Here is a 19,621-nt window from a genome sequence, read left to right as displayed (position 1 = left end):
GGGACCACCATAAGTACTAGGAGCACCATCCTCAATGGCAGGAGCACCATCCTAAGAAACCGAGACACCAGCTTCATCACCAGTAATAGGAGTACTCGAACTACCACCAGTAACGGGATGACTGGGACCAACATAAGTACTAGGACCACCATCCTCAATGGCAGGAGCACCATCTTAAGAAACCGAGACACCAGCTTCATCACCAGTAATTGGAGTACTGGAACTACCACCAGTAACAGGATGACTGGGACCACCATAAGTACTAGGACCACCATCCTCAATGGTAGGAGCACATCCTAAGAAACCGAGACACCAGCTTCATCACCAGTAATAGGAGCACCAGAACTTCTACCTATAACGGGATGACTGGGACCACCATAAGTACTAGGAGCACCAGCACCACTACCAGTATTGGAAGCATCACCAGCACCATTAGTATGAGGAGCCTCGGCACCGTCACCAGTATCAGGAGCACCGCCATTGGTAGTAGAAGCATTAACATCATAACTATTAGTATGATCAGTAGCAACATCATCACCTCTGGAAACTCAAGTAACAGTCATTCTAGTATTATTGTACCTATCCTATAATATTCCTATACAATGTATCTGAATCTGACCTCTGACCTCCCCTTATAGTGTTCTATGGCCCCTGGACCAGTGTGACCCCAGTGTACAGGATGCCAGCACCAGGTATTACATTACACCAGTCCATTTCATTACAGTTCATTTACTCTTCCCCATAGACATTATTTTTGAGTACAGGAGACATATGAGGGTCAAAGATCAGAGAGGAGGAGGAAGAAGCGTCTGAAGATACAGCAAGAAGAGTCTCCGTGTCAGTCAGACTGAACCATGCGGCGGAGATCATGTCTCCTCCTTATCATCATAGTCATAGTCCTACATGGATTCTACACCAACCTGCAGAATAGGATCAGGGTCAATGTCCGGTAATGGGTATAATCCATCTATCTATCTATCTATCTATCTATCTATCTATCTATCTATCTCCTATCTATCTATCTATCTATCTATCTATCTATCTTCTATCTATCTATCTATCTATCTATCTCCTATCTATCTATCTATCTATCTCCTATCTATCTATCTATCTATCTATCTATCTATCTATCTATCTCCTATCTATCTATCTATCTATCTATCTCCTATCTATCTATCTATCTATCTATCTATCTATCTATCTCCTATCTATCTATCTATCTATCTATCTATCTATCTATCTATCTCCTATCTATCTATCTCCTATCTATCTATCTATCTATCTATCTATCTATCTCCTATCTATCTATCTATCTATCTATCTATCTATCTATCTATAGAACACAATACACGGGTAGAAGAATATTTATTGACCTCCGCCATCTCTCTTGTCAGGAACCAGGTCCACGCCAAGCAGCTGTCCGCGGCTCAATGTAAGGCTGTCAGAGGTGTCATCTTAAAGAAGTCTCTGAAGAGGTAAGTGGATATAGATGTGATGGATTACATGAGCCATGGAGGTTTTCTATCTTTCTATTCTCCAGGGTAGAGATGCTTCCAGCTTTCCATAGACCCTGATAGGCAGATTACTCTGCACTGTTATGTATCATCTGGTTCTATTGTCCATTAGAGAACTGCCTAAGACTTATGTGACCTTCATGGGGGCAACACTGTCACCCTCCACCATATTACTGTACCGCCAGGTTGGGAGGGAGGTTTCTGCTGCTCTCATGTCTGGTTATCACCGAAACATTAAAGTGAAATGGCAACAAGCTGTTATTGACCTGAAAGCCGCCATCTTAGAGATCCCCGACTGCCTATATCGGGTCACAGATAAAGATTGACTAGAAAAAAACTAGAAAAGCAAGAAAAGGATGAATTGTCATTTATTTATATTTACAATGTATTGCTGAACGTGGAAGCTGTGTATCAGGGGTGTAGCAGTGGAGTTATAATGTATCAGGGGTGTACTAGTGGAGTTACAATGTATCAGGGGTGAAGTAGTGGAACTAGAATGTATCAGGGGTGTAGTAGTGGAGTTACAATGTATTGGGAGTGTAGTAGTGGAGTTATAATGTATCAGTGGTGTAGTAGTGGAGTTATAATGTATCAGGGGTGTAGCAGTGGAGTTACAATGTATCAGGGGTGTAGCAGTGGAGTTACAATGTATCAGGGGTGTAGCAGTGGAGTTACAATGTATCAGGGGTGTAGCAGTGGAGTTATAATGTATCAGGGGTGTACTAGTGGAGTTACAATGTATCAGGGGTGAAGTAGTGGAACTAGAATGTATCAGGGGTGTAGTAGTGGAGTTACAATGTATTGGGAGTGTAGTAGTGGAGTTATAATGTATCAGGGGTGTAGTAGTGGAGTTACAATGTATCAGGGGTGTACTAGTGGAGTTACAATGTATCAGGAGTGTAGTAGTGGAGTTACAATGTATCAGGGGTGTAGTAGTGGAAATACAATGTATCAGGAGTGCAGTAATGTAGTTACAATGTATCAGGAGTGTATTAGTGGAGTTACAATGTATCAGGGGTGTAGTAGTGGAGTTACAATGTATCAGGAGTGCAGTAATGTAGTTACAATGTATCAGGAGTGCAGTAATGTAGTTACAATGTATCAGGAGTGTATTAGTGGAGTTACAATGTATCAGGGGTGTAGTAGTGGAGTTACAATGTATCAGGGGTGTAGTAGTGGAGTTACAATGTATCAGGAGTGCAGTAATGTAGTCACAATGTATCAGGAATGTAGTAGTGGGGTTACAATGTATCAGGAGTGCAGTAGTGGAGTTACAATGTATCAGGAGTGTAGTAGTGGAGTTACAATGTATCAGGAGTGTAGTAGTGGAGTTACAATGTATCAGGAGTGTAGTAGTGGGGTTACAATGTATCAGGGGTGTAGTAGTGGAGTTACAATGTATCAGGAGTGTAGTAGTGGGGTTACAATGTATCAGGGGTGTAGTAGTGGAGTTACAATGTATCAGGAGTGTAGTAGTGGGGTTACAATGTATCAGGGGTGTAGTAGTGGAGTTACAATGTATCAGAGTGTATTAGTGGAGTTACAATGTATCAGGAGTGTACTAGTGGAGTTACAATGTATCAGGAGTGTAGGAGAGGAGTTACAATGTATCAGGAGTGTACTAGTGGAGTTACAATGTATGAGGAGTGTAGGAAAGGAGTTACAATGTATCAGGAGTGTACTAGTTGAGTTACAATGTATCGGAGTGTATTAGTGGAGTTACAACGTATTAGGGGTGTACTAGTAGAGTTACAATGTATCAGGGAGTGAAGTAAAGGAGTTACAATGTATCAGGGAGTGTAGTAGTGGAGTTACAATGTATCAGGGGTGTAATAGTAGAGTTACAATGTATCAGGGGTGTAGTAGTGGAGTTACAATGTATCAGGGGTGTAGTAGTGGAGTTACAAGGTATCAGGGGTGTAGTAGTGGAGTTATAATGTATCTGGGGTGTAGTAGTGTGGTTATAATGTATCAGGAGTGTACTAGTGGAGATGCAATGTATCAGGGAGTGAAGTAAAGGAGTTACAATGTATCAGGGAGTGTAGTAGTGGAGTTACAATGTATCAGGGGTGTACTAGTAGAGTTACAATGTATCAGGAGTGTAGTAGTGGAGTTACAATGTATCAGGAGTGTAGTAGTGGCGTTACAATGTATCAGGGGTGTAGTAGTGGAGTTGTAATGTATCGGGGGTTCAGTAGTGTGGTTATAATGTATCAGTAGTGTATTAGTGGAGTTACAATGTTACAGGAGGGATATAGGTAGAGATACAATGTATCAGGAGTGTACTAGTGAAGTTACAATGTATCAGGGAGTGTAGTAGTGGAGTTACAATGTATCAGGGAGTGAAGTAAAATAGTTACAATGTATCGGACTATAGTAGTGGATTTACAATGTATCAGGGGTGTACTAGTGGAGTTACAATATATCAGGGGTGTAGTAGTGGAGTTACAATGTATCAGAGTGTATTAGAGGAGTTACAATGTATCAGGGGTGTTAGTAGAGTTACAATGTATCAGGGGTGTACTAGTAAAGTTACAATGTATCAGGGGTGTAGTAGTGTAGCTACAATGTATCAGGGAGTGTAGTAGTGTAGTGGAGTTACAATGTATCAGGAAGTGTAGTAGTGGGGTTATAATGTATCAGGGGTGTATTAGTGGAGTTATAATGTATCAGGGGTGTAGTAGTGGAGTTATAATGTATCAGGAGTGTAGTAGTGGAGTTACAATGTATCAGGGAGTGTAGTAGTGGAGTTACAATGTATTAGGGGTGTACTAGTAGAGTTACAATGTATCAGGGGTGTAGCAGTGTAGTTACAATGTATCAGGGGTGTAGTAGTGGAGTTATAATGTATCAGGAGTGTAGTAGTGGAGTTACAATGTATCAGGGGTGCAGTAGTGTAGTTACAATGTATCATGAGTGTAGTAGTGGAGTTACAATGTCACAGGAGGGATATAGGTGGAGATACAATGTATCAGGGGTGTAGTAGTGGAGTTATAATGTATCAGGAGTGTAGTAGTGGAGTTACAATGTATCAGTGGTGTAGTAGTGTAGTTACAATGTATCATGAGTGTAGTAGTGGAGTTACAATGTCACAGGAGGGATATAGGTGGAGATACAATGTATCAGTGGTGTAGTTGTGGAGTTACAATGTATCAGGGGTGTAGTAGTGGAGTTACAATGTATCAGGAGTGCAGTAATGTAGTTACAATGTATCAGGAGTGTATTAGTGGAGTTACAATGTATCAGGGGTGTAGTAGTGGAGTTACAATGTATCAGTGGTGTAGTTGTGGAGTTACAATGTATCAGGGGTGTAGTAGTGGAGTTACAATGTATCAGGAGTGCAGTAATGTAGTTACAATGTATCAGGAGTGTATTAGTGGAGTTACAATGTATCAGGGGTGTAGTAGTGGAGTTACAATGTATCAAGGGTGTAGTAGTGGAGTTACAATGTATCAGGAGTGCAGTAATGTAGTCACAATGTATCAGGAATGTAGTAGTGGGGTTACAATGTATCAGGAGTGCAGTAGTGGAGTTACAATGTATCAGGAGTGTAGTAGTGGAGTTACAATGTATCAGGAGTGTAGTAGTGGAGTTACAATGTATCAGGAATGTAGTAGTGGAGTTACAATGTATCAGGAGTGTAGTAGTGGGGTTACAATGTATCAGGGGTGTAGTAGTGGAGTTACAATGTATCAGAGTGTATTAGTGGAGTTACAATGTATCAGGAGTGTACTAGTGGAGTTACAATGTATCAGGAGTGTAGGAGAGGAGTTACAATGTATCAGGAGTGTAGGAGAGGAGTTACAATGTATCAGGAGTGTACTAGTGGAGTTACAATGTATGAGGAGTGTAGGAAAGGAGTTATAATGTATCAGGGGTGTAGTAGTGGAGTTATAATGTATCAGGAGTGTATTAGTGGAGTTACAACGTATTAGGGGTGTACTAGTAGAGTTACAATGTATCAGGGAGTGAAGTAAAGGAGTTACAATGTATCAGGGAGTGTAGTAGTGGAGTTACAATGTATCAGGGGTGTAATAGTAGAGTTACAATGTATCAGGGGTGTAGTAGTGGAGTTACAATGTATCAGGGGTGTAGTAGTGGAGTTACAATGTATCAGGGGTGTAGTAGTGGAGTTATAATGTATCTGGGGTGTAGTAGTGTGGTTATGATGTATCAGGAGTGTACTAGTGGAGTTGCAATGTATCAGGGAGTGAAGTAAAGGAGTTACAATGTATCAGGGGTGTAGTAGTGGAGTTACAATGTATCAGGGGTGTAGTAGTGGAGTTACAATGTATCAGGAGTGTAGGAGAGGAGTTACAATGTATCAGGAGTGTACTAGTGGAGTTACAATGTATGAGGAGTGTAGGAAAGGAGTTATAATGTATCAGGGGTGTAGTAGTGGAGTTATAATGTATCAGGAGTGTATTAGTGGAGTTACAACGTATTAGGGGTGTACTAGTAGAGTTACAATGTATCAGGGAGTGAAGTAAAGGAGTTACAATGTATCAGGGAGTGTAGTAGTGGAGTTACAATGTATCAGGGAGTGAAGTAAAATAGTTACAATGTATCGGACTATAGTAGTGGATTTACAATGTATCAGGGGTGTACTAGTGGAGTTACAATATATCAGGGGTGTAGTAGTGGAGTTACAATGTATCAGAGTGTATTAGTGGAGTTACAATGTATCAGGGGTGTTAGTAGAGTTACAATGTATCAGGGGTGTACTAGTAAAGTTACAATGTATCAGGGGTGTAGTAGTGTAGCTACAATGTATCAGGGAGTGTAGTAGTGTAGTGGAGTTACAATGTATCAGGAAGTGTAGTAGTGGGGTTATAATGTATCAGGGGTGTATTAGTGGAGTTATAATGTATCAGGAGTGTAGTAGTGGAGTTACAATGTATCAGGGAGTGTAGTAGTGGAGTTACAATGTATTAGGGGTGTACTAGTAGAGTTACAATGTATCAGGGGTGTAGCAGTGTAGTTACAATGTATCAGGGGTGTAGTAGTGGAGTTATAATGTATCAGGAGTGTAGTAGTGGAGTTACAATGTCACAGGAGGGATATAGGTGGAGATACAATGTATCAGTGGTGTAGTTGTGGAGTTACAATGTATCAGGGGTGTAGTAGTTGAGTTATAATGTATCAGGGGTGTAGTAGTGTGGTTATAATGTATCAGGAGTGTACTAGTGGAGTTACAATGTCACAGGAGGGATATAGGTGGAGATACAATGTATCAGTGGTGTAGTAGTGTAGTTACAATGTATCAGGAGTATAGTAGTGGAGTTATAATGTTACAGGAGGGATATAGGTAGAGATACAATGTATCAGGAGTGTAGTAGTGGAGTTATAATGTTACAGGAGGGATATAGGTAGAGATACAATGTTTTAGGGGTGTAGTAGTGGAGTTATAATATATCAGGAGTGCAGTAGTGGAGTTACAATGTATCAGGGAGTGTAGTAGTGGAGTTACAATGTATCAGGGGTGTATTAGTGGAGTTACAATGTATCAGGGAGTGTAGTAGTGGGGTTATAATGTATCAGGGGTGTAGTAGTGGAGTTATAATGTATCAGGAGTGTAGTAGTGGAGTTACAATGTATCAGGGAGTGTAGTAGTGTAGTTACAATGTATCAGGGGTGTAGTAGTGGAGTTACAATGTATCAGGGGTGTATTAGTGGAGTTATAATGTATCAGGGGTGTACTAGTGGAGTTACAATGTCACAGGAGGGATATAGGTGGAGATACAATGTATCAGTGGTGTAGTAGTGTAGTTACAATGTATCATGAGTGTAGTAGTGGAGTTACAATGTCACAGGAGGGATCTAGGTGGAGATACAATGTATCAGTGGTGTAGTAGTGTAGTTACAATGTATCAGTGGTGTAGTAGTGGAGTTACAATGTATCAGGGGTGTAGTAGTGGGGTTATAATGTATCAGGGGTGTAGTAGTGGAGTTATAATGTATCAGGAGTGTAGTAGTGGAGTTATAATGTTACAGGAGGGATATAGGTAGAGATACAATGTATCAGGAGTGTAGTAGTGGAGTTATAATGTATCAGGGGTGTAGTAGTGGAGTTACAATGTATCAGGAGTGTAGTAGTGGAGTTACAATGTATCAGGGGTGTAGTAGTGGAGTTACAATGTATCAGGGGTGTAGTAGTGGAGTTACAATGTATCAGGGGTGTAGTAGTGGAGTTACAATGTATCAGGAGTGCAGTAATGTAGTCACAATGTATCAGGAATGTAGTAGTGGAGTTACAATGTATCAGGAGTGCAGTAATGTAGTCACAATGTATCAGGAATGTAGTAGTGGAGTTACAATGTATCAGGAGTGTACTAGTGGAGTTACAATGTATCAGGGGTGTACTAGTGGAGTTACAATGTATCATGGGTGTACTAGTGGAGTTACAATGTATCAGGGGTGTACTAGTGGAGTTATAATGTATCAGGGGTGTAGTAGTGGAGTTACAATGTATCAGGGGTGCAGTAGTGGAGTTACCATGTCACAGGAGGGATATAGGTAGAGATACAATGTATCAGGAGTGTATTAGTGGAGTTATAATGTTACAGGAGGGATATAGGTAGAGATACAATGTATCAGGGGTGTAGTAGTGGAGTTACAATGTATCAGGGGTGTATTAGTGGAGTTACAATGTATCAGGGAGTGTAGTAGTGGGGTTATAATGTATCAGGGGTGTAGTAGTGGAGTTATAATGTATCAGGAGTGTAGTAGTGGAGTTACAATGTATCAGGGGTGTATTAGTGGAGTTATAATGTATCAGGGGTGTAGTAGTGTGGTTATAATGTATCAGGAGTTACAATGTCACAGGAGGGATATAGGTGGAGATACAATGTATCAGTGGTGTAGTAGTGTAGTTACAATGTATCATGAGTGTAGTAGTGGAGTTACAATGTCATAGGAGGGATCTAGGTGGAGATACAATGTATCAGTGGTGTAGTAGTGTAGTTACAATGTATCAGTGGTGTAGTAGTGGAGTTACAATGTATCAGGGGTGTAGTAGTGGAGTTACAATGTATCAGGAGTGTAGTAGTGGAGTTATAATGTATCAGGGGTGTAGTAGTGGAGTTACAATGTATCAGGAGTGTAGTAGTGGAGTTACAATGTATCAGGGTTGTAGTAGTGGAGTTACAATGTATCAGGGGTGTAGTAGTGGAGTTATAATGTATCAGGAGTGTACTAGTGGAGTTACAATGTATCAGGGGTGTAGTAGTGGAGTTACAATGTATCAGGGGTGTAGTTGTGGAGTTACAATGTATCAGGGGTGTAGTAGTGGAGTTACAATGTATCAGGAGTGCAGTAATGTAGTCACAATGTATCAGGAATGTAGTAGTGGAGTTACAATGTATCAGGAGTGCAGTAATGTAGTCACAATGTATCAGGAATGTAGTAGTGGAGTTACAATGTATCAGGAGTGTAGTAGTGGAGTTACAATTTATCAGGAGTGTACTAGTGGAGTTACAATGTATCAGGGGTGTACTAGTGGAGTTACAATGTATCAGGGGTGTACTAGTGGAGTTACAATGTATCATGGGTGTACTAGTGGAGTTATAATGTATCAGGGGTGTAGTAGTGGAGTTACAATGTATCAGGGGTGCAGTAGTGGAGTTACAATGTCACAGGAGGGATATAGGTAGAGATACAATGTATCAGGGGTGTAGTAGTGGAGTTACAATGTATCAGGGGTGTAGTAGTGGAGTTACAATGTATCAGGAGTTTACTAGTGGAGTTACAATGTATCAGGGGTGTACTAGTGGAGTTACAATGTATCAGGAGTGTAGTAGTGGAGTTACAATGTCACAGGAGGGATATAGGTAGAGATACAATGTATCAGGGGTGTAGTAGTGGAGTTACAATGTATCAGGGGTGTAGTAGTGGAGTTACAATGTATCAGGAGTTTACTAGTGGAGTTACAATGTATCAGGGGTGTACTAGTGGAGTTACAATGTATCAGGAGTGTAGTAGTGGAGTTACAATGTCACAGGAGGGATATAGGTAGAGATACAATGTATCAGGGGTGTAGTAGTGGAGTTACAATGTATCAGGGGTGTAGTAGTGGAGTTACAATGTATCAGGAGTTTACTAGTGGAGTTACAATGTATCAGTGGTATATTAGTGAAGTTACAATGCATCAGGAGGGATATAGGTGGAGTTACAACTTTGTTGCTCTCTTACTTTTAGTACTATTTATGATATTTGATATTATGGTTTTGTGTGTTGGGTCTCGCAGTCAGTCTGGAAATGGAGGTATCACAGCACCCCCATATTCTGCTCCTTTCTTGGAACACCTCATGGGTTACCCAGAAATTATGTTCTTGATTTTTTTGATGTTTGTGTTTTTTCTGCAGCATCAAAGCGAATACCTTCCGAAAATACATGAGCGACCTCCAGAAATGTCCCTGGAAATACAGCGAGAAAGAACAGAAACTGCTGAAGTGAGGACACCAAAATACTACCACGAAAGCTACAAGGCCCCAACATCATCCACTATACAACCTCTGGCATGTACATGTCCACAGTCCACCTCTCATGACCTGTATTATGTTGTGAAATCTTCACCTGTGCTACAATATAGTCACATCCAGAGCTGCATTCACAATTCTGACAGCTAAAGCAGACACATACACACCCTTAGAAACGTCTACATCCAACAAACCAGCTCCAAAGAGTCTTTGTTAGATGTGCCCCCCCTTCATTGGTCAGTGGGGTTGAGCCGATCTTGCGATTTCAGGATCGTTTTTAAAATCCGATTTTCGATAATTTTCCAGCCGAACCCAATTGCGAATGTGAAATTCGGAATCCGATCTTTCCCGATCCCAATCGCTCAACCCTATTGGTCAGACAACTCATAGCTAAGCCTGCCAAGTCCCTTTAAGAACAGTTTCATGGCTGAGATACATTATCCCCAATTGCAATGACCTCAGTGGGCAAAGTTTTCTAGTTTTCTGTATTCAGGATTTAGACAGAAGGTCCTTGATGCTGAGGCCAATTTTCCATTATAAGGTCCATGACTAGATCTCCCATCATTCTGTAGGACGTTCCTCAGCCACATCCATCACAGCCCAGACCTTTAGCCCTATCACCTATCACTTTACATTATTTCTAGATCTTTCTATCCAGAATGTTTTTCTTCTTCCATGTACAGATCTCAGTTCACAAGCTGCTGTAATGCGTCTCACAATCTCATCGTCACCCAGCAGAATACTCCTCTCGGACATGAACTTAGATTTGAGACAAACCCCAGAAAAGTGACGGTCAACAAAAAAATTCACCAAATGCTCCCAAAGGTAAGAACCCTATTACCTCCATGGTCGAGGAGAAGAACAAACCTGAGGATGGGCTAAAGAAATAATCATAAAGTGGTCCAAGGTCTACGAGTAACAGATGGCAAATCTAATGGAGCTTGATAAAGACAGGCAGAATTCAGGGACAAGGCTAAGGTCAAGATCAGGCTCAAACATGGAGGACAATGGTTAGGAAGGACCTCAAGTATCTTCTTCATCCTCAATCCACAACCATAGGTACAAGCATTTCCGGTCAGATTTCTATGTTGCTGTCCACGGAATAGTCGCCATTTGGCAGTAAATGCAAGAAGTGAGATCAGTACAAGTCTCTCATTATCACTTTGCGGCTCTTCCCCTGGTTGTCGTCTATTTATAGTGAAGATACCCCAAAGGACAATAAAAGTATGTGGGTAACGAATCCTAAAAAATTTCGGTTCATTCAACCCAAAATTTTGGGAAAATTTGTAACAAATCTGTCTTATTGTGAACCAATTCTCTAATCTCTACTCCTATTGACTTCATATTGAGCTGAGCAGTGGTATCCAGGCACGGCCATGCCCCAAGATAACGGCTTCCAGCTCCGTACACTGTGCAGACATTAGCTGACCAGAGGATCATCAGTATCTGGTGTTTCTATTATTTCACTGAATATGGGGCCTCACACTTGTTCTTCTGTTGGGAGTTGTTTTGTTCTACCTGTGTGAAGGTCACCGCTTGTTATGAGCAGCTGGCACAACAGATGTCCTGGAATGGTGGAAGGTCACACGCCCCACACAGGATCCATGAAATTGTATGGCCACACCAGGAGATGCCGAGAAGATCTTCAGTTGGCTCATTATCTAAGCCTCTTCACATCTCCTGGCTCGGCAAGAATTCCTTAACTTTTTTGTGAACCCTGTGTGGGACATGGGACCTTATCTAGTGAAAATACACTGAGGAGTTGGAACAGGAAAGAAGAAAAAATTGTCTCTTTAAGAACCTTAGCAATGTATGGGAGAAGAGCTGTGGGAATGATTGTGTTTATAGGTCAATATTACCAACATGGTGGACCATTGAGCCAGACATAAGGTGGATCTTATGGGCAATGTCAAATAGAACTTGCCTTGAATTTAATAGAAGAGAGTTGCAACTGCTATCATGTTCCTTATAGGGTGGTGGGACATTTAAGACCATGTCCATGGAATACAGTACGTATAGTCAAGTCTGGCCGGTGTACCCCAACCAGAGGTCTAGGACCCTAGTTAGGACCTAGAGCCATCAATGCTACGGTAGAAATGAATGAGTTATAGAGGATCCCGAGAGAAGAAAACCTTTACAGGGAGTATCCTCATGGTGAGATGGTTGGGAACTATTGATTTAGAGACATGTCCCGGATGGCCCAGAAAAGTTCAACCATTCTCATGAAATGCTCAACAACCACCATGGATAAAAGACTAAGAAAGACCAAATACAATTGTCACGGAGCAAAGGTATACGTCTTCCTCCGGATGGTCTTTTGAATCAACACGGACGCAAGAGGTCGGGAGACAACAGCAATTTATTGTAATCCACAAAGTTAGTAGCCGGTGGCGGTCACATCAACCGTAACAACAATAAGTCCACAGAAGTCACAATCCAATGATAGCTTTGGCTCCTTGGTCCTGTAACTAAATCCTGGCTCTCTACAGAGCTGTGCACAGGCCGGCTAACACATACTAACTGCTAGCTACAGCTATATACTAAGACTGTTACACCTATATCTGTGGGTGGGAAGGGCTGAGTCACAGATCCTTCCCCCCTCACCTATACCAAGGAGAGCAGACTCCCTGTCTACTATGGACAATGCACCATCCAACCTCTTCTTGGAGACACTGATCAGATTATCTCCACCCATTGTCCTCACTAGTTAGAGGTATTTGCATACAATGTGCTAACACACTAGACCCTAATCAGCCAACTACACATTGATGTATATAACAGGTTAGAGAATACATTCCACATGAAATATATATTACACATTGCCTATAGTATAGACTCTAACCATCCCGTGACAACCCCTCCCCCTCTCAAAACATGTGCATGACACAATTGGCCTACACAGGTAAATTGGGGAATGCACATCAGTCTCTATAGCTCATATGTCCTCCTGCCGGGATAACCCATCTGCGTTCTGGTGTTGGTTCCCTCGGCGGTACTGAATGGTAAAGTTGTAGGGTTGAAGGGCTGGCATCTGGCAGAAAATCCGGTGGATCCATGTTGGCTTCTCTCTGAGCTTGGCTTCGGGTCACTGCTCCCACAAAGTGGCACTGTAGATTTCCAACATCGTTACCTAACAGAACATCGGCCGGCAGCCCGCTCATCACACCAATTGTGCATCGTTTTGGTCCATAACCATAGTCGAGTTCCACGGTAGCTTTAGGAATACGTTTCCAAGTACCTCCTGCCAACTCGATAGAAAGGCCAGGGCCCTCCTCTAGGGCCTCGGGTCGAACGACTCGGGGGTCCGCTACCGTTAGGAAAGCTCCCGAGTCCCGGAATCCAACAACTGTTCGGCCATCCAGTAGGACCTCCTGCAAGTGCTTCCGCTGAAGGTTTGCGGGATGTGTGGCGGAAGGCTGAATCCCATAGACCCCTGGAGGTGGAACAGATGGGTCATTCATGGAGTCATCTGTAAATGGGGCCAAACTTTCTGTCCTAGGGGTGGTTCCCAGGTAGTGAATAGGCCGGGATGCCACGGTGGCCCGTGCCCCCATGTTAGCAGGGCAACTAGCTTGCAAATGTCCAGGCCGCCCGCACCCAAAACATCTGCGCTCTAGCATTCTTCCAGTAGGTCGTTGTCTAGGGACAGGGTTGTTCATACCTGGAGGCCGATGGGCTGGGGCAGGGGTAGAGGGGGAATTGTAATCCTGAGGCCGGGCACGAAAGGTGGGTGGCTGGCTGAAGGGTGTCTGGCGGACTGTGGTAGTTTTCCGCTCCTCTGCAAACAACCTCTTCCACTGCGGCTTGATGGTCAGGCCCTCATCTGCAAGAGAAGCAGCTTGCTCAACTGTGGCTGGGTTCCGTTCCAGCACCCACTCACGGATCTCAGCGGGGCACTGGGAAAAGAACTGTTCCTTAAGTATGACTTGGAGGATCTTATCGACTGTGACAGCCTCCTCTCCTTCTAGCCAGCGCTTGCATGCTTGCTTCAACTTGTGGGCGAACATGTGGAAGGAGCTTCCCCCATTGTAAGACAAAGAGCGGAACTGAACTCGGTAGGTCTCTGGAGTGACTGCATAATACTTCTGCACCGCTCTTTTAATGGCCTCATAGTCCCGCTGATCACTAGGGTCCATGGCTCTGAGAGCTTCCGCAGCCCCATCTCGTAGGTGCCCCACCAGATACCGGACCCAATCCTTCTCTGGGACTTCCATCAGGTGGCACTGGTGTTTGAAGTCCTGAAAATATCCATCAACATCCCCAGCCGCTTCATCAAAGGTCTTGAAGTGTTTATGGGAGACATATGGTGGTTCTCTCACTGTTGGGCTGGGGGTCGACGTTTGATTATAATTCCGCGTAGTTATCTCAGCCATTCGCATTTCATGCGCCATTATTTCCTTTTCATGCGCCATTCTCTGTTCCTCCTTCTCCGTTTCCTGAGCCCTCTGTAATGCTCTACTCCTTTGCTCTGCAGTTGCTCCTAGCCCCAGCACTGCCAATTCCTCCTCATACAAAACAACCCATCTGCTCTTTTGGGTCTGTACCTGCCACTCCTGTATCTCTACTGTCTCCTGGGGGCAGCCCTCCTCATGGTCGCTTTGCAGGGTCATCTCCTCCAGTGCCTTGATCAGTTGCTCTTTCGTTCTTCCCTGGTAACTCAGGTTTAGTTCCCGGGCCCTTACTTGTAGACTTGCCATAGTCCAGTTCCTGTATTCTGAGGTTGTGGCTCCATTAATCGCTGGGCTGCTGTAGTCCATCTCGCTGTCCGCTGTTGATCCCACTGCTGCCAACCAGTTGTCACGGAGCAAAGGTATACGTCTTCCTCCGGATGGTCTTTTGAATCAACACGGACGCAAGAGGTCGGGAGACAACAGCAATTTATTGTAATCCACAAAGTTAGTAGCCGGTGGCGGTCACATCAACCGTAACAACAATAAGTCCACAGAAGTCACAATCCAATGATAGCTTTGGTTCCTTGGTCCTGTAACTAAATCCTGTCTCTCTACAGAGCTGTGCACAGGCCGGCTAACACATACTAACTGCTAGCTATATACTAAGACTGTTACACCTATATCTGTGGGTGGGAAGGGCTGAGTCACAGATCCTTCCCCCCTCACCTATACCAAGGAGAGCAGACTCCCTGTCTACTATGGACAATGCACCATCCAACATCTTCTTGGAGACACTGATCAGATTATCTCCACCCATTGTCCTCACTAGTTAGAGGTATCTGCATACAATGTGCTAACACACTAGACCCTAATCAGCCAACTACACATTGATGTATACAACAGGTTAGAGAATACATTCCACATGAAATATATATTACACATTGCCTATAGTATAGACTCTAACCATCCCGTGACAACAATATTTATCTGCAGGTCATAGAGGACTGATGGCTTCATCAAAAACCACAAACTCATTGTCATGTATGCCCTGTGCATAGGTAGAGATGGACCCATGTAATGATCCATGTACTCATGACATGTGCCCCTTCTATTCCAGACATCGCCATTCACCAATAAACCCTTTGACTCTTGTGCTGTGGTTGGGAACGGAGGAATTTTGTTGAACAGTTTATGTGGGAATGAAATTGACCAAATGGATTACGTGTTCAGGTGAGAAGCTGACGATTGTATTCATTGGCTGCTCCTCCACCCACCATATGGTCTCCAGGATGTCGATGGCCCAGCCTAGATCATATCATACATGTAGACACCTTTATCTAGTTAATGAATGCCTGGCCCCTAGTATACCCTTGAGCAAGGAGACTCCATTTTATGATCTCCACATGTCCTACTAGGGCATGGAAGAAATGTGCAGCGGGAACAACCACTTTAAAGCTTTTTAAGGCCAACTAGTAGTTCATGTTTGGATCTTCTCAATGCCATGTCCATGACTTCTGTCTATATTGTCCTCCATAATGGTTCTATCCCATGCACTTGGTCTTCCATTGAGATCATCCCTTCCTCTCATTTACTATATACTCCCCCTTATACAGGTTGAACTTGCCACCTCTGGCCATGGCAGACGACACTGGCACCAAGTCTGACTTTGTCACCGCAAACCCAAGTATCTTGAGAAACAGGTGAGAAGGACATTCTTATATAAACAACATGGGAAACTAATGGTGGACTTTGAGTCTTTCTATTTACCATTACTGTTATCTAAAACTAACTTGACCAAAAATTCTCAAAATATGCCCAATAGACAAGTTCTCCTCCTACACCTGCTATATAAGGTTTCTACAGACCACAGAGCTGTCACCGACCTCCATGTTCTTTTTCCATGGGTTCCATGACTATGTTACATTGATGACATCTTTTTGGCAACAGTTTTATCTTATAGTATTTTCTATGGATTTACTTGCAGGTTTGAAAAGCTCCTGGAGAGCAGGAAATCCTTCATCGAGCTCGTGAAGAGTTATGGCTCCGCCATGGTCGTCTTACCAGCGTTTTCATACTTAAGCAATATGGAAGTCTCTTTCCGAGTCTTACATTCGGTACAAGACTTCAACTTGCCAAACAAAGTTGTCTTTTTCCATCCAGAATACCTGAGGAATCTCTCAATACACTGGAAAGAGAAAGGACTAAATGTCAGGCGTTTGTCTTCCGGGCTCATGCTGGTCAGTGCAGCCATGGAGCTCTGTAAGAAGGTCACCCTCTATGGGTTTTGGCCATTTCTTGAAGACCTAGAAGGAAACTCTGTTCCTCATCACTATTATGATAACATTGAGCCCAAACCTGGTTTCCATTCAATGCCTGAGGAATTTTTTTTCTATACAAAGATGCATGTGAAGGGGGCGCTACACCTCAAAGTCGGGCAGTGTTCTCCATGAAGGTCGTGGTCACATGTTAAGATGCAGATCCAAAACTTGAACCTCACCTACAGAAGGACTATACTGGCTGAAAATGGAGTGTCACTATGGTCCACAGCTCTGCAGAACATTAACCATCAGTGATAACAAAGGACGTTGTGTAAATTGTAAGATTGTTGTAATTTGTAAAACTAAAAATAGTGTAACTATACAGGAATGAAGCACTGTGATGTTCTGCAGATTATTACACCAGTAACCCTCTAAACATCTACAGAAGTTACTCACTCTTCTCTATAGAATCCTTACACATCTGTATCGAGTCCGCACTCATGTCTATAGAGAGTCCGCACTCCTCTCTAGGAAGAGTCCTCACTTATCTGTATAACGTGCTCTCAGTCATCTCTATGGAGGGTCTTCACTTATCTGTATGGAGGGTCCTCACTTATCTCTATGGAGGGTCCTCACTCATCTCTATGGAGGTCCTCATCTCTATGGAGGTCCTCATTTATCTCTATGGAGGGTCCTCACTCATCTCTATGGAGGTCCTCACTTATCTCTATGGAGGGTCCTCACTCATCTCTATGGAGGTCCTCACTTATCTCTATGCAGGGTCTTCACTCATCACTATGGAGGGTCCTCACTCATCTCTATGGAGGTCCTCACTCATCTCCATGGAGGTCCTCACTCATCTCTATGAAGGTCCTCACTCATCTCTATGGAGGTCCTCTTTTATCTCTGTGGAGGGTCCTCACTCATCTCTATGGAAGTCCTCGCTTATCTCTATGGAGGGTCCTCACTCCTCTCTATAGAGGGTCCTCAATCACCTCTATGGAGGTCCTCACTTATCTCTATGGATGGTCCACACTTATCTCTATGGAGGGTCCTCACTTATTTCTATGGAGGGTCCTCACTTATCTGTATAGAGTCCTTACTCATCTGTATAGAGTCCTCAATCATGTCTATGAAGAGTCCTCACATCTGTATAACTTGCCCTCAGTCATCTCTCAGGCCTGACTTATTTCTATGGAGGGTCCTCAATCAGCCCTTCAAGGAGCCCTTACTTACCTTCCCAGAGTCTCTACTCATGTCTATTAAGAGTCCTCATTAGTATTTTTCCATAAAGTCAGGTTCTATCATTATTATATCATGGACCAGATGAATGAACTAGTTTATAAAAAAAATTTTGATTCAAGCAAACCCAAAATTTTGGAGTTTTACCTCCCAAAAAAAAAACAAGCAAAACTGACTATTATTCTCCACGTTGTCTTCAGGCCCCAGAATATAATAACTGAAGGCCAGGAATGGTGCAAAAAATACAAAACTTTTACTTTTCCTGGGCTTTGCTGCTCCGGCTTTCTTGTCTTCTCTGGGCACTTTCAGTGTACTCCAATTCTTGATGTCGGAGACATCAAAGCCATCCATTCCAGGTCACAGCTGAAGCCTGAAGTTACGTAGGGGGCGTCATCGCCATCGTGTAGTGACATTACAGCGTATGCGATGATGCTGTAGCTCCAAAGACATCATTGTCTCCTGTGTGACCAGCAGTGACATGGGGCCAATGACATCAACATCCATGACCTGAGAAGACATTGAGGATTCCCAGGTAAGAAGACCAAAATGCTGGAGGACGCTTTGAGAAAACCTTCAAGTGTGTCCAGTTTTGGAGGACGTATCTTCTCCTAGGCAGGTGGACATGACCACGTTAAGTTCAGTCAAGCTCATAGGTCTGTTGTGTGATGGATCAAAGACCAAACCAGACTAGGTTTATAGGACTGTGATGACCATAACATATCTCCTCGTACAATTGCTAATAACCAAATGACCTACAATGTCAAGAGTTTGACCCTGCACCTAATGATATTCAGGATTGTACTGACCATGGTAGAACTGAATACTTTTTCAATAATGACTCTTTTCACCTCTTTGTTCCTCAAGCTATATACAATTGGGTTCAACATTGGTGTAAGTACTGAGTAAAAAATACAAGCGGCTTTGTCTTGGCTATCAAAGACATTGGAAGGAGGACGTAGATAGGTGAAGAAGACCGTGACGTAAAACAGGGAGGTACAAATGAGGTGAGCCGAGCACGTACTGAATGCCTTCTGCTTCCCCTCCGCAGACTTCATACGTATAATTGTTGAAAAAATCAACATGTAAGAGATGAGGATAGGTAACAACGACCCAACGGTACACGTCCCGACACTGTATACCGTCATCAAATCACAGGACCAGGTATCAGAGCAGGATATCTTCAGCAATGGAGGAACGTCACAGTAGAAGTGGTCGATCAGGTTGGACCTGCAGAACGGGAGTCTAAACACACAGTTTTCCTGTAAGGTCGACTGTAAGAAGCCAATGAAGAAAGCAAAAAGAACCAGGCAAAAACATTTACTCCTGGTCATGATGGACACGTAATGGAGAGGGTGGCAGATGGCGACATAGCGGTCATAGGACATGCTCGATAGGATAAAGATTTCAGTCCCGGCTAAACCAGCAAAGAAGAAGAACTGGATGGCACAACCACTGAAGGAGATGGCCCTCTTCAAGGAGATCAGGTCCGACAGCATTCTTGGGGTTATGACAGTGGAATAGAACAAGTCCACCAGGGAGAGGTATTTCAAGAAGAAGTACATGGGAGTCTGAAGTTTGGGTGTTTTTTGGACAATCGCTATCATGCCGATGTTCCCTATCACAGTCATGATGTACACAAGCAAAAAGAAGAGGAAGAGGAACGGGATGAGGGTCCTTTCATTGGTCAGGCCAGAAAACACAAACAGCGTCACTTGGGTTCCATTTTTGACATTATCCAT

The 19,621-nt window shown here is 43.1% G+C and overlaps 2 protein-coding genes across 2 annotated transcripts; one reads left to right on the top strand and one right to left on the bottom strand.

Annotated features, from left to right (window-relative positions):
- The first annotated feature begins 854 nt into the window (after positions 1-854).
- On the top strand, positions 855-16,832 carry LOC142204215 (alpha-2,8-sialyltransferase 8F-like). The gene is made up of 7 exons (XM_075275524.1): positions 855-949; positions 1,395-1,475; positions 9,878-9,964; positions 10,675-10,816; positions 15,500-15,612; positions 15,996-16,082; positions 16,367-16,832. The coding sequence occupies exons 1-7, from the start codon at positions 855-857 to the stop codon at positions 16,830-16,832; spliced, it is 1,071 nt and encodes a 356-aa protein (XP_075131625.1).
- A 1,802-nt stretch (positions 16,833-18,634) lies between these two features.
- Positions 18,635-19,621, bottom strand: LOC142204214 (olfactory receptor 5B12-like). Its single transcript, XM_075275523.1, has one exon. It carries the CDS (start codon positions 19,619-19,621, stop codon positions 18,635-18,637), a length of 987 nt encoding a protein of 328 aa, XP_075131624.1.

The sequence above is a fragment of the Leptodactylus fuscus genome, chromosome 5, assembly GCF_031893055.1.
Source record: "Leptodactylus fuscus isolate aLepFus1 chromosome 5, aLepFus1.hap2, whole genome shotgun sequence".
Classification (NCBI taxonomy): domain Eukaryota; kingdom Metazoa; phylum Chordata; class Amphibia; order Anura; family Leptodactylidae; genus Leptodactylus; species Leptodactylus fuscus.
The sequence above is the reverse complement of the archived record's forward strand: the minus strand, read 5'-3'. Positions and strand labels throughout refer to the sequence as shown.

What these genes read in the sequence shown, in the direction of transcription:
- LOC142204215 (XM_075275524.1), top strand. Translation starts at nt 855, where the DNA reads ATGCGGCGGAGATCATGTCTCCTCCTTATCATCATAGTCATAGTCCTA. An exon ending in AGGATCAGGGTCAATGTCCG is followed by an intron (nt 950 to 1,394) that starts GTAATGGGTATA and finishes CTCTCTTGTCAG; the next exon opens with GAACCAGGTCCACGCCAAGC. An exon ending in AAAGAACAGAAACTGCTGAA is followed by an intron (nt 9,965 to 10,674) that starts GTGAGGACACCA and finishes TTCCATGTACAG; the next exon opens with ATCTCAGTTCACAAGCTGCT.
- LOC142204214 (XM_075275523.1), bottom strand. Translation starts at nt 19,621, where the DNA reads ATGGATAATGTCAAAAATGGAACCCAAGTGACGCTGTTTGTGTTTTCT.